Source organism: Dasypus novemcinctus, chromosome 24 (assembly GCF_030445035.2).
Source record: "Dasypus novemcinctus isolate mDasNov1 chromosome 24, mDasNov1.1.hap2, whole genome shotgun sequence".
Taxonomy (NCBI): domain Eukaryota; kingdom Metazoa; phylum Chordata; class Mammalia; order Cingulata; family Dasypodidae; genus Dasypus; species Dasypus novemcinctus.
Window position 1 is genome coordinate 44,652,276 of NC_080696.1, and position 20,335 is coordinate 44,672,610.

Below are 20,335 nucleotides of genomic sequence, written 5' to 3' on the forward strand. Positions count from 1 at the left end.
GGGCCTGCCCTGGCCGCCCCGCCCCCGCCCGCTCAGGGCCCGCCCCTCCGTCTCCGCCCGCAGGAGCCGCCGCCGGGTCCCGCTCGCCGGCCGCCGCCGCCTCCTGCTCCCGGGCCGGCCGGGCCTGCGCCGCCGCCGCTCCCGCCCCCCACCGCCCTCAGAGCCCGAGCCATGGCCGGCGCCGCGTCCCCCTGCGCCAATGGCTGCGGGCCCAGCGCGCCCTCGGACGCCGAGGTGCAGCACCTCTGCCGCAGCCTCGAGGTGGGCACCGTCATGACTTTGTTCTACTCCAAGAAGTCGCAGCGGCCCGAGCGGAAGACCTTTCAGGTCAAGCTGGAGACGAGGCAGATCACGTGGAGCCGCGGCGCCGACAAGATCGAGGGGGCCAGTGAGTGCGCCCCTCCCGGGGGCCTGGCGCGCGGGCGCGGGGGCGGCGGGGTGTGCGGGCCTGGCCCGCGCTGCTGGGCCGGCGGCTCTAGCGCCTCGGGCAAACTTTCGGACCCTCCCCCCGTTCCTCGGCCCCGCCCCCGCCTCGTCTCCGGTGGTCACCGGGGGCGGGGGGCATCCGGGTCCTCAGTCACCTGACAGGACCCCCCCCCCTTTCCGCAGCTGGGGGGAGTGTTCAGGCGCTTTGCCCAAAGGTCTAAAAATCCTAGCTGGGTCGGAGCGCAGCGGAGCAGGCGTCGGGTCCCCCAGCCCAGGGGAGTGGTAGTGACCGCGACGAGGTCACAGCCCACCTACAGCCTTGCTCCAGAAAGCGGTCTTTGTGGGGCTCTCTTTTGCAAAGAAACTTTTGGGTTCCCTAATTAGAACTTAGGAAGATGTTGGGGAGGGCTGGTTTTGGAGCAGAGCCCGCTCATCTCCCTCTTGGGAAGAGGGAGGAAGGTGGTCCTGTTTGGTTTGGAAAAGCCGGAGGGAAGGCTCTTTCCTGCTGCTGCTTTTATCCTGCAGCTGAGTTTTAGAGACCGGGGTGGGTCGGCAGACATCCAGAGCCAGGGCAGGGACTTCTGGAAACGGGGCCAGGCTCCCTTGCTGTTGGGAGCTGGTTCCCAGGAGCTCGACTCCAGAGAGGCCAGCCTGAGTGCCTTGAAGGCAGGTACTCGCTTCAGATCACAGCCAGTGTGACATTAGCTCTCCGTGCCCTGGGTCTGGTGGCCGCAGGGAGCAGCCACTCTCGATTTCCCGACTTTCCCTTCCCAGGCCTGAGCTTGGCTGCTTTGTGCAGGTCTCTGGTGGAAGGCGGGGGCTTTTGAAAACCGCAGGTCTTTCAGAGTTGTTGCGCTTAGTCTGTGCCTTTGCTGGGGCCCTCCATTTCCCTGCCTCCGAGTGTGAAGAGGTGATGTGTCTGCTTCCTGCGAGGACCCAACTCAGAACCAGCTCTGTGTGGAGGCTGGCTCCTGCAGACCTTCTTGGGTAGGGTGTCCCTGCCTGGAGATGTGTGAGAGGACTGGGAAGGAGGAAGAGCCTGTGGTGAGGCAGCCATGCCCAACTACAAACTCCAGATCAGACAGAACCGCTTGAACTTAGAAATGGCAGCCACCTGCCCCTGCTACCCCATTTGCCCTGTCGGCCATTAGGAGGAAGTTTCAGTGATTTGGGAGCCTGGGTTCCAAAGTGGAGGAAGGACAGACACTGCAAAGAGCAGGGCTAGCCCTGGGAACATCACGCGGGCCTCAGACTTGCTTCCTGGTGTCTTGGCCGAGGGTCCCAGTAGAGATCTCCTGGGCACAGGCTGCACTTTAAACGGGCTGCGGGCCCGGCAGGCAGTAATGTAGCAGTGTTTGGAGATGGGGCTGTATTTGAAGCCCCCAGCCAGTTACATATCTTCTCTGAGCCTTAGTTTCCTCATCTGTAAAATGAGGGTAATAATGTATCCACCCTATACGGTTGCTGTGAGAATTAAATGAGATCATTGATGTAAAACACGTAGCATGGCTGGCACGTGGTAAACGTTTAATAAACGTGAGCTGTTCATAGTGAGCAGACTGTGGCAGCCCTCCTAGACCCTGTCCTGGGGAACGTTGAGGGAGGTGGAGCGTGGCTGCAGAAGAGAGTGAAGGGAGGAGGATGGGGACCAAGCTCACATTTTACTTAGATCATTACCCCAAAAAAGGGAGGAAATGGTTTTGTTTTGCCTCAACCCATCTACGCAGCCACCTTCCCACCCACTCTGTAGAGCCATGTTTCTGCAGGGAAGGTATTTGGCTCTCTTGTTTGTAAGCTGGGGCCTAAACAGAAGGGAGAGGTGTGGAGGGGGAGGAATGATCTAGCCTCGGTGTCCCCGGTCTTTGGGGGATGGAGGCAGGAATGCAGAGGATTGATGACCCCAGCCCACAAGGATGTCCACATTCAGCGATGGTCTCAGTTCACTGTGGATTTGAGAGGCCTGGAGGAGAGTAGGCAGAGGGGGTGGGGGGTACCGCGGCCTTTTGATTTCCAGGGCCCAGTTGTATGGAGTTCAGATCTTGCAAATGGGACCCCCCACTGAAGCCATGCCCTGCTTTCGCCCATGCATCGGGCTCAGCCTGTTGGTAGGTTCCAGTCCCCGCTGCCCCCATCTTCTGGCTCCTGTGGACTGTGCTGTGGTGACCAGAGGCCAGAGGCGAGTTGGGCTGCCAACAGAGCCCCCTGCCACCTGGCCTCTTGCCCAGAGGCCTCAGGTGTCTGTCCTCCTACCGACCCTGCCAGGGTACCATGCCGTGCCATGGGCCTGGAGGAGACAGTTTGGTTCAGAGCAGGCGCACAGCACCAAGACCTAAACCCTCGCCTTTGACTGCTGGTGAGATGAGCCTCTCACCTCTTGGTGTCTAGGGTGGTGGCTGGGCTCAGAAGAGGAGCGGGGAAGTGCTGGGTTGTTGTGGTGTGACAGGGACCAGGGTGGTGTTTCGCTTTTTATGTTGCAAATACTGATAGAAGTGAATGAAAGCAATACAGACTTCCTGTTGAGTTCTGTAGACTTTTAGTCACAATGCTCACGAGGGTCCTCCACACTTTTCCTTCTGATGCCTTCTGGGAGGATGGTTCAGACCCATATTTGGGGAGGCCATCTCTGTGGGCACAGCAGCCCCGGGTGAAGGCTCCGTGGAGGAGCTCCGTGGCTCCTGGCCAAGCATGTCCAGGGTGACTTTGGAGCCCCCACAGATATTCTTCTAGAAGCCAGGCCCTCGGGTGGTAAGTGAAAACATGTCCTTCCCTTAGGGAAACTAGAAGGTACCAGCTCACCGCGGTACCTACGATGACAGTGTGGACAGGGGGGTGCAGAAGAAAGTGGTGGACCCACTTGAAGGGGCAGAAGGGCTTCAGAGATGCTGCTGGGCCTAGCTCCTGGGGCTGACCCCGGGGCTGTGGATTTCAGACTGGTGAGGAGAGAAGACTGGCTGGGAGGAGCAGCCTAGGGGGCCTGCTCTGAGGCCGGACCCCAAGGAGCCTGAGGCTCCTTTCCTGTGGGGACGCCTGGTGTGATCACTCCCAGCAGGGAGAGGGGCCAACAGCACGTGTCCGGATCTCCAGAGCTAGCCGTCCCTGACTGTGTGTTTCCTGTCTGACTGTAGTTTTTCCAGGGGAAGTCAGGTCTAGTGTTTCCTCTGCACCCCAGACTCACCCCCAAGTATGGGTTTCCAGACCAGCCCTGCAGGCCCCCACCCAGCTGTGGCTCCTCTTCCGGTGCAGAAGGGAAGGGGTCTGCCTCACAGGCGGCTGGGGAAACTGAGCACACTCAGCCCTGGGGCCACAGCGTTTCCAGCTTCTCCAGGACAGTGTGTGCGCATGTGCATGTGTGTACTTGAGCCCTAATTCAGAGATCTTGGCCACTGGCTTGGCTTTGGGTAGCCCCTGGGGCTGAGGGGCATTTATTTGTTTAATAGCTGTTTATTGAAGACCTGTTTGCCTAGTGCTAGGCACTGAGGGTTCAAAAACTGAATAAGACATGGTCTGTGCCACTGAGTAACTCCCAGGCTCTTGAAAGAGGCAAACTTGGAGACGTGTAATTCTAACCCTGTGTGTTACATACCCTAATGAAGGTCTGCTTCGAGAGGTCTGTGGGTGCGGTGTGACTAGCCCAGCTTAGTGGGAGGAGAGAACCCGGGAAGGCTTGGCAGAAGTGACCTTTGACTGGACCCCTGGGACTGAGGAGCCATAGGGCCTGGGGATCACTGTGCAGAGGTCAAGAGGGCATTTGGTATAGGAGAGAGGAGGTTGGGTGGTTGGGGCAGCTTGGGGAGAGCCACAGGTGAGGTGCTCGGCGAACTACCTGTAGGCAGGGGGCTCTGCAGAGGCTGAGGCAGGACTGACTTGCATGTGCAGGGGTGGGGGGTGCCGCAGCAGCAGCAGCTGGGGGTCTTTGTTGGGGAGGAGGCCAGGTAGCTACTGCATTTGCAGGAGAGAGGTGATGAGGGTCTGAGCAGACCTCCTCACTGAGGCAGAGTGGGTTGCTGTGATGAGGAAGGGATGGGGCAGTAGAGCTGTATCATCAAGCATTTGGGCTCTGAGGTCAGGCTGCTGGGGTTGTAACCTTGGGTGCACCAGGTAAGTTACCTCTCTGGGCTCCTCATCTGTAGAGGGCATAGTAACATTGCATCTACTCCCTAGACTTTGTGAGGAGGCGATGAGAATCTGTGTAGAGTGCTTACTTAGCATCGAGAGGGGCCCAGTGTAAGTGCTGAATGTGTGGGCCCTCTGACAGGAGGAAGAAGAAACTTGGGCTTCATCAGGAGGACATACGGAATGCGTGCACACGCCCCTGCTACACGAGGGGTGAGGCCTACCACTACGCCCTTGAGCTCCGAGACGAGGGGTCTGCCTGTCCTTTCCCACGGCTCTCGGCAGCCCTTCTATCCGGGCTCTGTCGCCCTGCTGCTTTCTGTGGCGTGAAGGTATTGTTGGCCTATTTCTAGGGACCTAGCTGTAGCCCAGAGAAATGTTATCTGAGTGTGTTTGTGGGAGACCCCCGTCTTCCAGGAAGTGCACTGAGGAGCCACAACTTCAGTGTGGCGGGACTAGCTGCCGCCTCTGCTGTCACCGTCCCACGTCAGTCTCCATTCGCTCATAGCCTCTCTCCACTGTGTGCCCTTTCCTGTGGGACATGGCTTCAGGGAAGCCGGAGGTAGATAAATTGGAGGGAGGAAGTGAGGTCTGATGTTGCACTGGCCTGACATTAGGGGCAAGAAGGCTGAGTTTTTCCGTCTCCCTCCCACCCTTGGAACCAGAGAAGTCAGTGGGGACTTTAGAACAGTCCTGGGAGCAGTGGGGGTGAGGCAAGAGGGGAGCACGTCCTTGTGCTCCTAGCAGCACTTTGTTCTGAGCAGCACGGCCCCCAGCGGCTTCCCCGGGTTGGGCGGTGGTCTCTGAATACAGGCTACTGACAGGTGGCAAGATGCCAGCAGAGTGGGGCAGGAGGGGCCTCCCGTGGCTCTTGGCCTGCTGCCCCTCTTTCCTGCCCCCCTCCAACTCCACTGGTAACTGGGCAGTTGTGACCAGAGGTTTGTGGCTAGAGTGGGTCAGATTTAGGTTCGAGTCTTAGCTCCACCTGGGACCTTGGGCAAGTTACTTTAACCTATCTGAAACCGATCTTCAACTGTAAATATAGTTTCTCCCTCACAGTGTTGTGTGTTAATGAGAGCATGTGTGAGAAGGGAGAGCTGTTCTGTGAAAGTGCCTAGCACTGTGTGGCACTTTCTGAGCCCAGAGCTCCAGCTCTTTCCACCACTGAGCTTGGCCAGACAGAAGTGGCTTATCGGGACAGCCTGGGCTGGGGTCTGTTTTCTTACTCGTTTTCTTTGTTTGCTCCCTTAATCTGAATACAGAGGACTGGCACATTAAAATGTGTGTCAGAAGGGAAAGATGATAAGAAAAATCTGGCATTTGATTAGTGCATTAGAGCCCATGAAGCATTTTCCCCCCATTATGGTGTTTGAGCATCATGGCAACTCCATGAATCAAGGAGGGGCAGGAATTATTATCCCTCTCATAGACGAGGAAACCAAGGCCCAAGGTCAGGTTCCCAGCACATTCACTCAAGTGCTGGGAGCAGAGCCTCGGATTCCTGCTGCGGGATTCAGTTCCTTCTCCCGCTCAGGGCAAGATGATGAGATGGATTGTTGTAATAGAATGAGAGTGTCTGGGTTTTTTATGTGGACAGGGAGCTGATCTCTACTCTGCCCTCTGGTCAGATGTTTGAAAATCCCAGGCTTTTTTCTGTGGACGAGCTGGACTCATTGCCTGCATCCAGAGCCTTCCCTTCCTCATCCTTGCCACCACATGCCTTTGAGGTATTTAGCTCACCCAGACCCTTCCCAAACACTTCCGGGCACTGGAGCTAGCAGCTCATTTGGAATGGGTGTGGAGAGGACCCTCACCCTCTTGTCTTGCTCTTAGTGGTTCATGGTGACAACTCCACCTAAGCCTCTACAGGAAAACATGGAGTGCTCCAGAAACCCCCAGAAGGGCCTTGCAGGGCCCCATTTTACAACCCAAGTGCATGCAGTCTTTCATGGACCCCATCGTTCCTCCCATGTTGGCCATGGCCTCCCTCCTGTGTGATAGGCACATGGAGCTGGAAGGGATGGCTCGCCCCAACCTGCTCCCGCTAGCCAGGAGTGGTCTCCATCTCACTATCCCTGCTCTTTCCTAAAAACAACACCGCTCTCTTGGGCTTTTGGGGCTTACTGAACAAGTAAGACCCGCCTTGTGCTTCTCTGGCTAACTGTGCCAGGCACCATGTAGTCCATTCCTGGCAGAGGGAAGAGGTGCAGTTGTGAGCGGATCAGAGGCTGTTACGGAACACTCAGGTTAAGGGAGAAAAGCCAGAAAGGACGTAAACAACCAGAAAAATAGAGTAATTACAGCGTTGTTGTGTGCTGTGAAGGAAACTAGCAAGAAGCTGCCCTATCAGTTAAAGTAGGCAAGAGGCGCTATGATAGCAAGTACCCCTGAGTCTTGCTGGCTGACAACAACAGTTTCTTTCTTTCCTTTACTGCATGTGCATCACAAACCACACTGGTCACACCTCTGTCCCTCTAGGTTAGCCCCCTGCTAGCAGAGCTGAGTGCTCTGGGCAAAATAGGCTGGAGAGGGGATTGGGTGGATGGAGGTTGGGGAAGAGTTTGTTTCTCTGACTTGGGGAGGTGGGGGTCATGGCTCCATTGCCAGTGTCCACATGGGTGAAGAGACTACCTTGGTTGGAGTCTTTGAAACTGTCACCTTTGTCTTCATGCTTTGGGCTGTTATAGCTCTGTCCTTGCCCAGTTTGTCATCTCCCTGCCTTAGCCCTAACACATGTCCCTACTTGAGCTCCCCATGAGCCTAGTCTGCTATGGTCACAGCTTCCTGCCCCCACTCCAGGGTTAGAGCCTCTCGCTGCTTTTCATCCCAGCTGTTCCCCAGAGCTCCTTTGTAGAAGGTGCTAGAACCTCCAGAGGGAGTGGTATTTGTGGACTCCTGGAAGCCTTCTAGGGAGTGCTCAGGGCCCCTGGAGGATTAGGAAAGAAGCGGAGAAGAGGGTTGTCCTTAAACCCTGGGGTGGAGAAAGGACAAGATGGTCAGTGGTGTTGGTTGCTCTGGAGTGGGGAGAGCTTTGGTCCCAAGAAATAGGGCCCAGAGTCTCTACTTCACTCCTGGCTCAGCCTATGCTATTCCCCCACCCATGCTGGCAAGATGAGTTCCTTTGAGGTGGTGCTTGGCAGGCCTTAGAGAGGCTACAGGGCTTGTGTGCCCAGGCATAAGTACTTGCCCTTGCCCAACTCCTTACCTCCTAGGAAGCATGCCCATCCCAAGGGAAGCAGGGAGAGCTCCTTTTTATAGCCTACGTGTAGGCTCTGTGCATAGACTCTGCTGCTTCCTTCCGGTTCTTCCTGGGGCTGGCGGGTGGCCCTGGCTGGTTTCAACAAGGCTCAGGATGCAGAATAAATGGGACGCGACTTTCTTTTGCAGAAGACTGGCATCTCCTTACTGATCCAGGACTGTCATGAAGGAGGCTGGGGCTTGGGGAGCGAGGGTGGTGACCCAAGCCTTGATCCTGAGAAGCTTGCCACCTGGAACATGCAGGAAACTATGAATGCACAAGACTGGCATTCAGGTTGCACCTGAAGAGCTGTAGACTGAGCCTGAGGGCCCAGGCAAATCAGCTTCTTTGCTCGAGCAGCCAGCCCTGGCCCCCATGGGGTCCCTGTCCCTGCTGTCTGGCAGGCCGTTATTGGCTGGGGGACCTATGGCCCTGTCCAAAGGCTGCCAGTTAGTTGCCTAGGGGCAAGGTATGAAGCTTGCAAAGGGTGGGCTACACAAGTGGTCAAACTCACTGTGGGCAGACTCTTCACCAGTTTGGCCTCAGCTCCAGGCCCTACAGTGAATAACTGGCCAGACTGGTGAGGAGTCGGGCCACAGTGAGTTTGACCACTTGTTTGCACATGATCTCTTCTTCCTCTGCCCGGGGTGGGCAGTTTACTCTGGGGTCGGCTTCCTGTTTCCTTGGACACTTGGGATATGGCTGTACTGAAATGTCCTGAGGGAAGTGGTTGCTTTAGGGACCCCATCCCGCAGTCACAGTGACCTTGGCTTGGCTCTGACCGTGATGGAAGAAGGGCACTGACAACTGGCCATGTAGGGACTCTGGCTGTGGAGGTGTGAGAATTCCGCTTCAGGCCCAAACTTTGGGCCTCAGTTCATGGAGGCCTAGTCCTTGGGAAGATGGGAGGGGGCCCCAGTCATCCACAGTTGCCACAGGTTTCTTAGCCTCTTCGGGGGCAGGGGTCAGCTAAGGGAGATAGCTCAGTTCCTTCAGCTGGGAGGGCAGGCAGGGGCATTGGGTCCCTCTCACAGCTCTGCAGACCGTCTTCTCTGCACCACCTGATGGTCCGTCAGCTCTTTGGAGGTAGGGCTCTTCTTCCTTACCCAGTTATTTCCTCCACCCACAACAGTCGTTGAGTACACTCTGCCCATGCTGGCTTGTCTGTTCCCAACTGGGACTATGGCCTTTTTTGGGAGTTCTTAGCATATCCCCCAAGGAGGTTAGAAAGGTGGCATGTGTCACTTTGTCAGGGACTTTGCTAAGGGCCACTTAAGGCCAGCAGTGAAACACAGCATTTTCTCCAGTGAGGACAGAATGCCTGGTGCCAGAACTGCTCCTGGGAGGATGTCATTGTCCCTGGCCTGAGAAGCTGGCCCACCCTGGAAGGATGAGGTGCTGTGCGAGCTGGGGTGGATGGCTACAAGGAGATGCTGTCCTAGCATGTATGCTGGAGGGGGTCAGGGTGATAAGCTGTCTTAAGAGGGTAAAAATCGGGGATTAAAATCAGGAAGGGGAAATCCCAAGGTAGCCAGCTCTTTCAAAGGGGAGGTGGTTTCTAAGATCTGAGCTGTGGGGAATGGAATTGCTTCCTGGGGAGGCCGTGAATTGAGAGAGTTCCCTCTAACTTTGAGGGGAGATCAGAAACTGGGTCACTCACTGGGGCCCTGCTTCCCCAGGAAGCAGAAGGGGGCCAAGGACAGTGGTTTGGCTTGGGTTGGCATGGCCCAAAGGGAGACTTAAACTGGAGAGCCTGACGGAGTCTTCAGAAGAGGGGTGCTGAGCGAGCAGTTACTTAAGACTGCTCCTGCCCTCACGGCCAGGGGCTTTTGGGGCTGGCCCCAGCTCTCCCCCAGATCCCCAAGGTGGATAGGGTTTTGTGGCTCTGACGCAGAACCCCAAGAGGCCAGAGCTGCACTGGTAAGAGGGTGTGTGGCTCAGGGAGTCCTGCAGGGGAGCTCTCCTTTTCCAGTTTGTTTTCCCATCACTCTGACCTACCCCCCTAAATTATAAGCCCCTCAGGTTTCCTTGTGGGAGGGAGGCCCCAGATTTTTCTTTTCTCTCCTGACCCATTTCCTTTCCCTAGCCTTGTGGAAGGCCCTGCAGGGAGCAGCTTGCAGGTGTCCTTAGGCTATGGCAGGTGGGCCTCATGTGCCTAGTTCCTGCTTACCGTGAGTCTTTCGTTGTATTTTGCTCTTTCCTGAGTACTTGCTAAGTTCTTGCTGGGGCATTGCAGAGGACAGCTGTGGTGCCTGCTTCAGGGAGCTTACACGTCTGTTGGAGAAGACAATCACCTGGTCCGAAGCTACACGTACCAGAATGAATGCTGTGAGGTGGCAGGATCCTGGGCAGTACAGTGCAGTGGGCAGGAGCAGGAGCACGAGCTGGAGGCTCTGAAATGTGCTGGGCTCTGCTGAATGGCAGAGGTCACCAGCTACTGGCTTGGGGAAGTTTTTTTTTTTTTTTTAGGAGGCACTGGAAATTGAACCCAGGACCTTATACATAGGAAACTGGCACTCAACCAACTGAGCTACACCGTTCCCTGGGGAAGTTCATCAGCTGGGTTCATTAGCTCGGTTTCCACACTTGTGAAATGGGGACCTGATACTTACTTCGTAGTAGTATTTTTAAGGATGAAATGAGGTGATCTTATCAGGAGCTTAACGCAGCATCTGGGTAAAGTGAATATGCAGGAAGTGAGCGGTGGAGAGGCCAGGTGCCGCCACCGCCGCTGCTGCTGCTCCTCCTCCACCCAGCAGAGGTGGCTGCCTCATCCGAGCACTTGGCTGAAGACTCCATTTAACATTATCTCATGTCATATGCACATCTCTGCCTCCTCCATTCAGGCTTCTGGGGGTGCTTGTATTCCAAGTACTCAACTTGATGCCCTATATCTAGGTGCTCAGTAAACATCGTTTACTGTGTTAAAGCCAGCAGGACTTGTTGCAGGATTAGGCTGGGGGGCGGTGGGACAGAGAGAGAAAAGGAGATGTTAAGGATGATTCTGAAATTCCTAAGTTTCTAGCTTGTGCACCGCTTGATGATGATGCTCTTAGCTGACCCCAGAGATATCGCAAGAGACCTGGGTTATGGTGAGGGGGGATGATGTGTGTGGTTGAGTTTAAAGCGTCTGGGAGGTGAAGAAGTTGGATTTAACGGGCTGAAGCTTAGCGAGATCTAGGCTGGAGATGTGTCTGTATATAGGAGGGCAGGGAGCATCAGAGGAGAGGAGCTCGGCCTGAGCCTTGGCAGAGGCCAGCATTTAATGACCTGAAGAGGTAGGAGGAGAGTCAGGAGAGGTGGAGGGGCAAGCGGAGTGCTTCAAGTGGAGGGTGTCAGCTGAGTGATTGTTGCCGAGGGGTCAGGAAACAAAAGGCTAGAAAAGGGACTAATGCCCCAGACGCAGGTTTTCCGAGTACCCGAATATGTTATGGGAGGCATTTCTGGGGGTCTTCTGAGAGCCTGAGGCAGCCCTGATCTGACCTTAGAGGGCCAGCCCCTAGCTTCTCTCTGTAGTCGGCCTCAGCAGACAGAGAACATGGGGGGCATCGACCTGCAGGGGCAGCAGAAGTCGGAGCCTGCAAGACCCCAAGCCAGTGGCTGACTCCTGAGCCCACAGCTGACCCCTGAGTCAGCAGCTAGTTGGGAAAAGCCACTTTGCCCTGCTGCTGCTTTCTCTCCTTACAATGCCAGTGAAGGCCAGCATAGGCACACCGTCCCTTCCCTCTCCTCCAGGAAACTCCAGACTCCCCCCACTTACCTGCATCGGTGTCTACCCTCGCAACACCCTCGGCCAAGCATGCGCCAAGTCCAGCCTTCGGCGAAGCAGGCCGAGACTTTCCCAGTAGAACCCTCACTTTCTCTGCCCGCTCTCGCACCATGGGCATCTCCCTGTTCCACTCTTTGCATGACCTCATAATTATCTGCTTCCCCATCTGTTTCCGTCATGAGGCAGGGGGTTTTCTCAAAGGGCAGGAATTCAAATGCCTTATTGATCTCCATTTACCCAGGACCTGGGCCTGACGCCAGATAGATTCCTATTGCTCGGATGACGGAATGAATGGCTAAACGGTCTAGATCGCAGGGGTGGAGCCTCCCTTCCCCTACTTCCTCCGGGTCCTGTTTCCTTCTGTGAAGGGGGCAGGACTGCCTGGACAGTGGGAAGGCTTGATGTGGCTGCCCTGCTTTTTATCCGTGTACCCGATGTCGGTGGCAGTTGCTGTGGGAACACTGCAGAGAGTTCCAGTTCTGCCATGAAATCACCTTGTGACCATGACAAGACCCTGTAAGACTCTGCACATCCATTTCCTTATTGCTCCAAAGGGAAGATTCATCTAACTCTAGATGATTCATACACTGGCCAGGAGCCTTTACAGCTGTGACCTGAAGCAATACTATAGTAGGGGTACAGGGTCCTAGGTTGGGGGATCCCCTAAACCTCCATCCACCTGTCTGAAGGGCCTTTTCCTGTTTACCAAGGTGGGAGAGGGCGCTGGATGCCAAGTCAGACCCCACCTGCTTTTCTTGGTCATGTGTTTGGGGGAACAATGACTGACGAAACCTCAGCTGGGAGCAGAGCCTTGAGCTCTGCTCTTGCGGGTACAGCGTGGACTCCAGGGTTTGGTGAGGGTTTCCCTCTCTGTCCTGATCTGGTTGGAAGGCAGCGACACAGGAATGGAACGAGACTTAAGCTCCAGCCTGGCCTTTCCCTTGCTGTGTGCCCTGGTATGTCCTGGGAGACTCTGATCCTGGATCCTCATGCTCCTCACCCCTTCAGCAGCAGCTGTAAGGTGCTCAAGGAAACTTCCGCCATGAGATCTTGGGGTGGGGTTTCTGTAGGGAGGTAGGAGGGAAAGTTCGAGCCCCCTAACTGAGTGGAGAGGAGCTCCTGCTCCTCGCAGGAGCCTTATGCAGTTGGCAGCCAGGTTGGGGACTGCTGGGCCTCCATGCCCTCAGCTACTCTTTTGTCTGGTTCCCTTTCTGCCTGTGCCAGTTCCATCTTTGTCTCCACTTTGGGCCACCGCCATCTTTTCCTTTCAGAGCTGTGAAAGCCCTGCCAAAGCTGTTGTGTTTCTGCCTGGAGCAGGTGCTCCGGCTCTCCAGGAAGGGGGATCTGCAGTGCAGTGCTGCTCCGCCCCACGGGGAGCTGCGAGTCGGTGCCACAGAGGTGTGGGGCCGTGGCTTCCCGTGCAGCTTCCTTTGTCGATCTCTCAGCCTCCTCTGGGGGAGGAGGACCAGCTTGGTTTACGCTCCTGAAGGTGCTAGGTGTGTGGCTTCTCTGGAGCGCCGTGAAGGGGGGCTGACTGGAAGGGTGGGGGACTCAGCAGCAGCTCTGACACTTGGACGGTTTCGTTTTTCCCAAAGCTCCGGGAGTTCCCAGGCTTCCCGCTGGCTGCAGGCATCTTCCTGTAAGGGCCTCCCTATGTTTCTAGACTCCACTGGCCGCCCAGGGGCCACATTCCCCCTAGCAGTGCCTGCTCTTTTTATTTTTCTGTCACCACAGTCACGCCACTGGCCACTGGGTTGCCATGTGTATTGTGCCTCCTCAGGCTTTGATGTGTCCCCTCCCATTGTACTTCCAGGAAGCCACCCCTGATACCATCTTTGGACATCCGGGGCCCTGCTGCCTGTGTTAGATAATTAGTTCTGGGGTCTGACTTTTGTGGGTTCATACCTGATCTTAAGAACTCTAAACGTTTTGAGGCCTCTCCAGGACCTGGTTTGTGTTTGATTGGTGGGGAGCGGAGAGACTAGGCACATGTGGTTTCTTCTTTGGGTGAGCCCATAGGCCCATGGCCTTGACACCAGGAAGGATGAGCAGGGGTGACGGGGGAGCAACTAGTCCTGCTGGACTGAGCCTTGAGCTTAAGTGAAAAGAGGGTATTGGCATATGCAAAGGCTCAGAGGCAAGAGCAAGCATCGGGAGAGGTTGATCGGACTTGGGCCTCCTGACCAGGTCTGGCTGCCCCCACCTCCCTCCAGCTCACAGAGCCTGAAGAGGGACCTAGGGTGAGAGACCTAAAAATCCAGAGAGGGCAGAGGGGCCTGCTCAGGGAATATTCATTTACCTCTTTCAGACACTTTAGGTTCCAAAAAGACCTTTCATGCTTACTGTGAGTTTCATTTTTTTTTAAGTTGCAAATTTTATTTACGTGTATTTTTAAGTGGATATTTTTTACTGAAGGTTAGACCAAATAACTTAGCCACTTTGTAATTGGACTATTTCCAGTAAAAACATGTTAGGATAGGAATTCCTGCCCACCAAGATTGAGTCTAGTTTAGTGGCTTGCTTTTTTTTTTTTTTAAATTGTGGCAACATATATACAGCATAACATTTCCCATTTTAACCACCTTCAGGCATACAGTTCAGTGGTGTTAATTACATTCAGTGTTGTGCTACCCTTACCACCATTCATTACCCAAACTTTTGCATCACCAGGGGCTTGGATGTGATGGCTGGGCTTACTCTCCCCCTTCCAGGCCGGCTGTGGTTGGGGCAGAGCTTTCATAGGACCATGTTTCTGTTCCCCGGGACAGGGTAGGCTGGCTCTCCTGGCCTTGCTTGTTGAGGAACCCCGGGGAGGCTTTGTGCCAGCCCTTGCCATCCTGCTTCTCTTCCCAGTCACCAAAATACATCCTGTGCACCGTGGCCACGCAGGCTGGCTGTCCCAGCTCACTGGGCAGGAGGAGAGCTGGTGGCAGGCTGTGGCCTGGCCTGGTGTCTGGGCGAGCGAGGGGAGCAGGATTCCGGGACAGGAAGCAGCCCTACCTTCAAAGGAGTCAGGGCCCTCAGTACTCATTGTCCTCGCCCCCTGTCCCAGGAGCCACGCTGGCTGCTTGCCAAGTAGTTTGTTAGCACCTCCTCCTCTACCCACCCAAGAGATTGGGTGCTGTCGCAGAAATGGGGGCTTGCTTTCTGCACTTTACAGTTCCCAGAGTGCTTGTGAATTAGTTCACAGGTCGAGGAAACAGAGATTCTTAAAGGGAAAGTGTCTGCTTGGTCACATTGTGTGTGTCCCCAAGACAGTGGCTCTCCAGGCCTGCAGGACCCAGGTGCTCTGCCTTGAGTTGCTGCTGGTTTCTAGTCTCTTTGGTCTCAGGCAAGGAGCCTACCCCTGGGCTTGGAGAGGAGGAAAGAGAAGGAAAAGGAAGGTGGCCTTTCTCACTCTCCCCAGCCTGGTGTGCAAGCTTTGAGTTTACAGATTTGGTCTTGGTACATTCTGCTTCATGTTTCGAGCCGGCCCCTGGTGCCCTGCAGTAAGCACCTCTCCCTCAGCATAAAAACAAAAGCAAACCCAAAAACCAGTCAAGGGTCTAGGGTGGTCAGGGCAGGTCCGAGGCTGACTCCCCAACCTGGGTCGTCTTGTATGTGGAAGAGTGGTGGAGGGTCTCTCCCCACTGAAGCCTTTGTTTCATCCATGGGGAACCAGAGAGGATAGCAGGCTTGATCCCAGGCCTTAGCTCTTAAGTTTGGAGCTTGGATTTGGAACTTGGTCTTTTGCGACTTCAGATTCATCAGTCTCCCGTTCTGGTACGCCACCGTGGGGTGAGTGTGCAGGTGGCCTTGGGGTGCTGGATAGCTGGTTGTGAAGGCTCAGGAAGCAGCCTCTGCCTGAAAGCATGTCTGTACCCCATAATAAGAGCTCAGAGGAACTCAGAGGCCCCAAGAGCCCCCCTTCTCCACACCCAGTGCCCTGGCCTTACGAGATACCTTTTCAAGCTGGAGAAGTAGAGGCTTAGATTCTTTTCCTTGGGCTGAGGCAGCCACGGCCCATCTTTACTTCTCCTGGGTTTGGCTTTGTCCCCAGCGGAGTCCTGGCAGGCGGCCACAGTTGTCTCATTGCCCAGCCTATGAAGACCCCACATTGATGGCACTGGGCCCCCTCCAGACTTCACTGGGACCAGTGATTCTCGAGTGCCCTCACGGCAACCCTGTGAGGTGGGAAGCATTCCCAGTTTACTGATGGGGAACTGAGGCTAGAAGAGTGGGGGGATGCCCAGGGCCTCACAGCTAGAATTTGACATCCGTGCAGCTCTGCCCCCTGGGCCTGGCAGCTTCAGGGACAGTCAGGGCATGCCCCTGAAGGAATTGGGGGGGCGCGATGCCTCAGGGTACAGAGCAGATGGGGCCCAGGCAGCCTGGCTCCTGGGAAGCTTTTCAGCCCTCAGGTCCAGGGGTGGTTGCTCAGTACCTCAGCGCACCTCAGAGAGTCAGAGTGAACCAAAGGATTGGGCCTTCCTCGTCCATGGGTCTGCCTGCCTGCCAGCTGGCCTGGCCCCAGGCTCCCTAGCTGACAGTCTTGTCCTGGTCGTCCAGCAGAGCGAGGGCCTCCCCCTACCCCTGGCTTTTATTTTCCCCATCCCCTGAGCATGGTCCTCCATGGCTCTGCGGCTGGGTCCAGGCCCCCCTCCCCCATGCCTCTGAGCAGGTACCCTCCCCTCCCCAGGCTCCCAGGTCCTGGGAAGGTCTCCTGTCTACAGCGCTGACCGGGACTGTGCTGGGATGGCCCAGCCTGTGTCACTGGAATCTAACTGGTTCCAGTTAGTCCTTTCCCAGGGCATCCCCTCCCCTGATGACAGTCCCTGAGAAACCAGCCCTTGCTTCTCTCAGAAAGGGTCTGCTCTGTAGGTTCTGGGAGGCAGAAGGATTGGGGGTTAGGTGGGGAATGGCACAGGATGTGGCTTTTAAGAACTTAGTCACACCCTGGTGCCAACTCCTTCCAGCCTTCTATTGGCTTTATAGACTTGAGGGCCAGGCTGGCACCCCATTATGGGAGGAAGTACAGGGGACCAGGCATGGCTAGCTGGGATTTGGGGAGAGTTGGATGTCTGGCATTGAGCTGCCTCCCTGGCCCTCTCTTCGGTGGAGCCTGTTCTCCCTTCAGGCTGGTCTCTGAGGAAATGTGCCCAGGAACACAGAGCTTCCCTTAGGACAGGGGTCCTTAACCTTTTTTGTTCCATGGACCCCTTTGCCAGTCAGGTGAAAACCACGGACCCCTAAGTCCACACTAGACTGTGTATTATTTAATGAATATATCACTCCCGCACCAGCACGTCCCCACAAGAATAACGTTTTTTAAAATTTCTGTTCAAGCTCACGACCCCTGGTTAAGAACCCCTGCCCTAGGGCCTGCCAGCAGTGTGTGCGTGTGTGCGCCTGTGCAGGGAAGGGGCTTGTGGACCACACAGGCCCTGGCCTGGGTGCCTCCGGGTGTGTGAGGGTGTGTGAGCAGTGCCTGTGAGAGAAGGTGTGGGAGGGGGTGGCAGGGCTCTGTGTGGAAAAGCTTGCTGGTTTCTGTTTTAAAGGGCACAGTTTGGTGGTTCCAGTTTCTGGTCTGGGCCTTTCCTCTGCTTAACTAGCTCTTCCTTCCATCCTTGGGAGCACTGTCTTTTGCTGGTCTTTCTGACCCAGTTCCCACCTCTCCCTGTTTCTACCTAAGTCTAACTCCTCATTTTCCCTCCGTTCCCATTTGCTGCCCCCCACCCACCCACCCACATGCCTGCTCTTTTTTTTTTTTTTTGCAAACCCTGGGTGGGACCCTGTCTGGACAACCTCTGTAGGGATTCAGTGGGGTCCTGTGGGATCAGAACCGTGTTAGAAAGATTCAGAAGAGTCAGGAAAGATGTGTGATTGAGGAGAACTGAGGAGCAGGGCAGCCCTCAGGAAAGTTGGGGCTTTCAGCCAAACAGGCTGGAGGACTTTGTTGAGGACTCAGAAGGGGCCAGGGTAGAAGATACCACTGTGACCGGTCATGTCACGGCACGAGGATCAGGGGTGGGCAGAAACAATGCTCAGTGTTCAAGGGGAGGTAGATGTGACTGGCTAAAGGGACAAGAGAGCCTGGGGAATTTGGTTCCCTTAGGACGTTCCAGCCAGGTTGGTGTGCCTGGGGGTGGGCTGGGGTCGGGCAGGCAAGGTGCTGGCGCTGCTTCTGCCTCCAAATCTTCCAGGACAGTCTGGGCTTAGAGCATTTTAAGAGGTTCAGTGAGCTAAGGGGGTATTCAAAGAGAATCATCCTGTTGGCCAAGCCAAGCTGATCCTCCCTAAGTCTTTTACATCTTTGCCAGGCAGGAGGGTGGCTGTGTGGCCAGGGGCAGCCCTTCCCAGTGGTAGAGAAAGCCAGGTCCTCTCCAGCCTGGGATCAGAACGTTGTGACCAAGCAAACAGTTAGGGGGCAGAGGAAGGGAGCCAGCGTTTAGAGAGGCCCTCACGTCCAGTGCTGGCGCTCTTAAGCACGATCACGCTTTTGATCTTACTCAGCCTCGTGTTGCCCTTCTTTGTTCCTCCTTGAGCTGCTCTGTGCCTACCTGGAGGAGTGGGGTCAGAGGGCTGTTAGCCCTGCTCGGGTCACGCAGCAGAGCAAGGTGGGGCAAGGATTCTAACCCAGGCAGACTGACCTCGGAGTCCAACGCTTTTTCTGCTTGGGCCACCCTGCCGTTGAGAGTCAAGCCCTTGGCCTCATGGATGGTAGAGGCTGAGGAGTTAACTGGGCCACTTGGCATCATTCTGAGTTAGTGGCAGATGCGGGCCATGCGAGGGCAGGGAGCATGTGCACTCCCCTTGGTACCTAGGATACGGAAACTGTCCCAGGCACAGCGGATGGGCTAGGCCCAGGGTGGCTGGGTCTTTGTGACCCAGTTCCTGCCTCTCCTGGTGTGCCTCTGCCTCAGGAGGGAGCACACCTCCTACTCGAGACATGTTTGGGCTGCCTTTTGGGGAGGGGACGTTTCAGAGGTCCAGCAGTTCTCTGAGCCTGAGCCCTGTTTCCTCCCTTGGATCCTGAGACCCAGTTGGGCCAGCTCAGCCCCACCCAGCTCCTGGGACTTTATCATTTGATTTGTATGTACTTTGTGTCAGGAAGTGGGCCTCATAGAACAGCCTTGGGTCCTAATTTTCCTTCTGGAGGCCAGCTTTTTTCCAGGTCAAAGTGACCGGCCCGTATTCTCAGAGAGGAAACAGGGATTGGCGGGGTGGGGGGAGGGGTTTACGCAGGCCAGAGCTCTGCTTCCCAGACCATTGTCTCAGGCTTCTGCGCAGTCTCTCCCTAGCCTCAGCCCAGCCGTCTTGCATCCCCCTGTATGATGGTGAGTGGTCTTGGCCTGGCTCCCGGAGCAGCGGCGGGTGGGGGGGGTCTTCTCTTGGAGCCTCACTAGGGGAGAGTGTGAGCGTGAGCAAGGAAACCGGGCCACCTCCTTTTGGTCACGACCTCTCTGAGACTCCCTGCCTGATCTTGGCATTTTTCGCTTCCTTCCTAGTTGATATTCGTGAAATCAAGGAGATCCGTCCAGGGAAGACCTCCCGGGACTTTGACCGCTATCAGGAGGACCCTGCTTTCCGGCCCGACCAGTCACACTGTTTTGTCATCCTATATGGGATGGAGTTCCGTCTGAAGACCCTGAGCCTTCAAGGTGGGGTCACAGGGCTAAAGGAGGCAGGGTGTGGTCTAGAGGCATGCCTGCTGGCCCCTGGCCCGGTGGGGGTGCCCTCAGGCTCTGCTCTTGGCCCCTTGTTCACAGCTACCTCTGAGGAAGAAGTGAACATGTGGATCAAGGGCTTAACGTGGCTGATGGAGGACACCTGGCAGGCAGCCACACCCCTGCAGATTGAGAGGTGAGATGCACCCCTGACAGGATGGCAAGGGGAGCAAAGCGGGGGCTGCAGACTCTGTTGCCCACACTCAGCCGCTGATCTCCCCCTGAGGTCTGGCCCATGACAGCGAACCTCGCCTTGGGCGTTTATCTCCTCAGGTGGCTCCGGAAGCAGTTCTACTCAGTGGATCGAAATCGCGAGGATCGGTAGGTGTGCTGCGCTGTGGCTGTCACTGCAAAGTGGGTAGGGGCAGGTGGAATGCAGCCAGGCCTTCGTGTAGCTGCCTGGAGAGCCAGAGGCCCCTGCTCCCTTCTCTGTCTCTTGGCCTTGAGCTTGAACTTGGGAGCGCAGGGAACCTGCCTCAAGGGGGCTGGGTGACAGGTAGGTGGTTCTAGCAGAAGGAGCTTTCTGCAGAAAGCCCTTTGGTGGCCCTGGTGCCACAGGAGAGGTGGGGAAGGGGGCTGATGAGAGAGGACAGTGGCGGTATTCTGTGTGCCTTGCCACTGTGAGCAGAGACAGGAAGCACAGAGTTGGCTGGACTGGTGGTGAGGCTGGAGCACGCTGGCTCTGGGTGTCCTGCAGGTGAGGTCAGGGGGCCTGTGGTGTGTGCTGGGTGCCTGGAAGCATCTAGAGACCTACAGTTTTGGTCCTGGCTTTGCCTCTTACAGGCAGCATGTCCTTGGGCCTGAGATTTCACTTTTCTGTACTTCATGTATTCATTTAGCAAATGCTTATTGAACACCGAGCATTAGTTCAAAATCCCTGCTATCATGAAGCTAGAGGTTAAATAAAACAAGCAAAATCGATACGTTAGGTGGTGGTAAGTGCTGTGGAGAAGGAAAAAAACACGGGGGATAGGGAGTTCCAGGGCACGTTTTTAAATGGGATGTTCAGGGGATGGCCTTACTGACAAGACCTGAAAGAGGTGCAAGCTCATGCCCTAAGTATACTGGGGGAGCTGCTTTTCA

At 55.8% G+C, this 20,335-nt stretch overlaps 1 protein-coding gene across 4 annotated transcripts in view; it reads left to right on the forward strand.

Moving 5' to 3' along the window:
• PLCG1 (phospholipase C gamma 1) overlaps window positions 1-20,335 on the forward strand; it is a 35,789-nt gene that overhangs the window by 498 nt on the left and 14,956 nt on the right. For 2 of the 4 annotated variants that reach the window (XM_058287093.2, XM_058287094.2), the window contains exons 1-4: window positions 56-388; window positions 19,034-19,186; window positions 19,295-19,388; window positions 19,526-19,573. In XM_058287093.2, coding sequence (XP_058143076.1) covers window positions 172-388; window positions 19,034-19,186; window positions 19,295-19,388; window positions 19,526-19,573 — 512 coding nt within the window. In that variant the 5' untranslated portion in view covers window positions 56-171. Of the gene's footprint in view, window positions 1-47; window positions 389-19,033; window positions 19,187-19,294; window positions 19,389-19,525; window positions 19,574-20,335 lie in introns of those variants that run through there. The other 2 variants (XM_058287091.1, XM_058287092.2) reach the window with 2 other exon arrangements.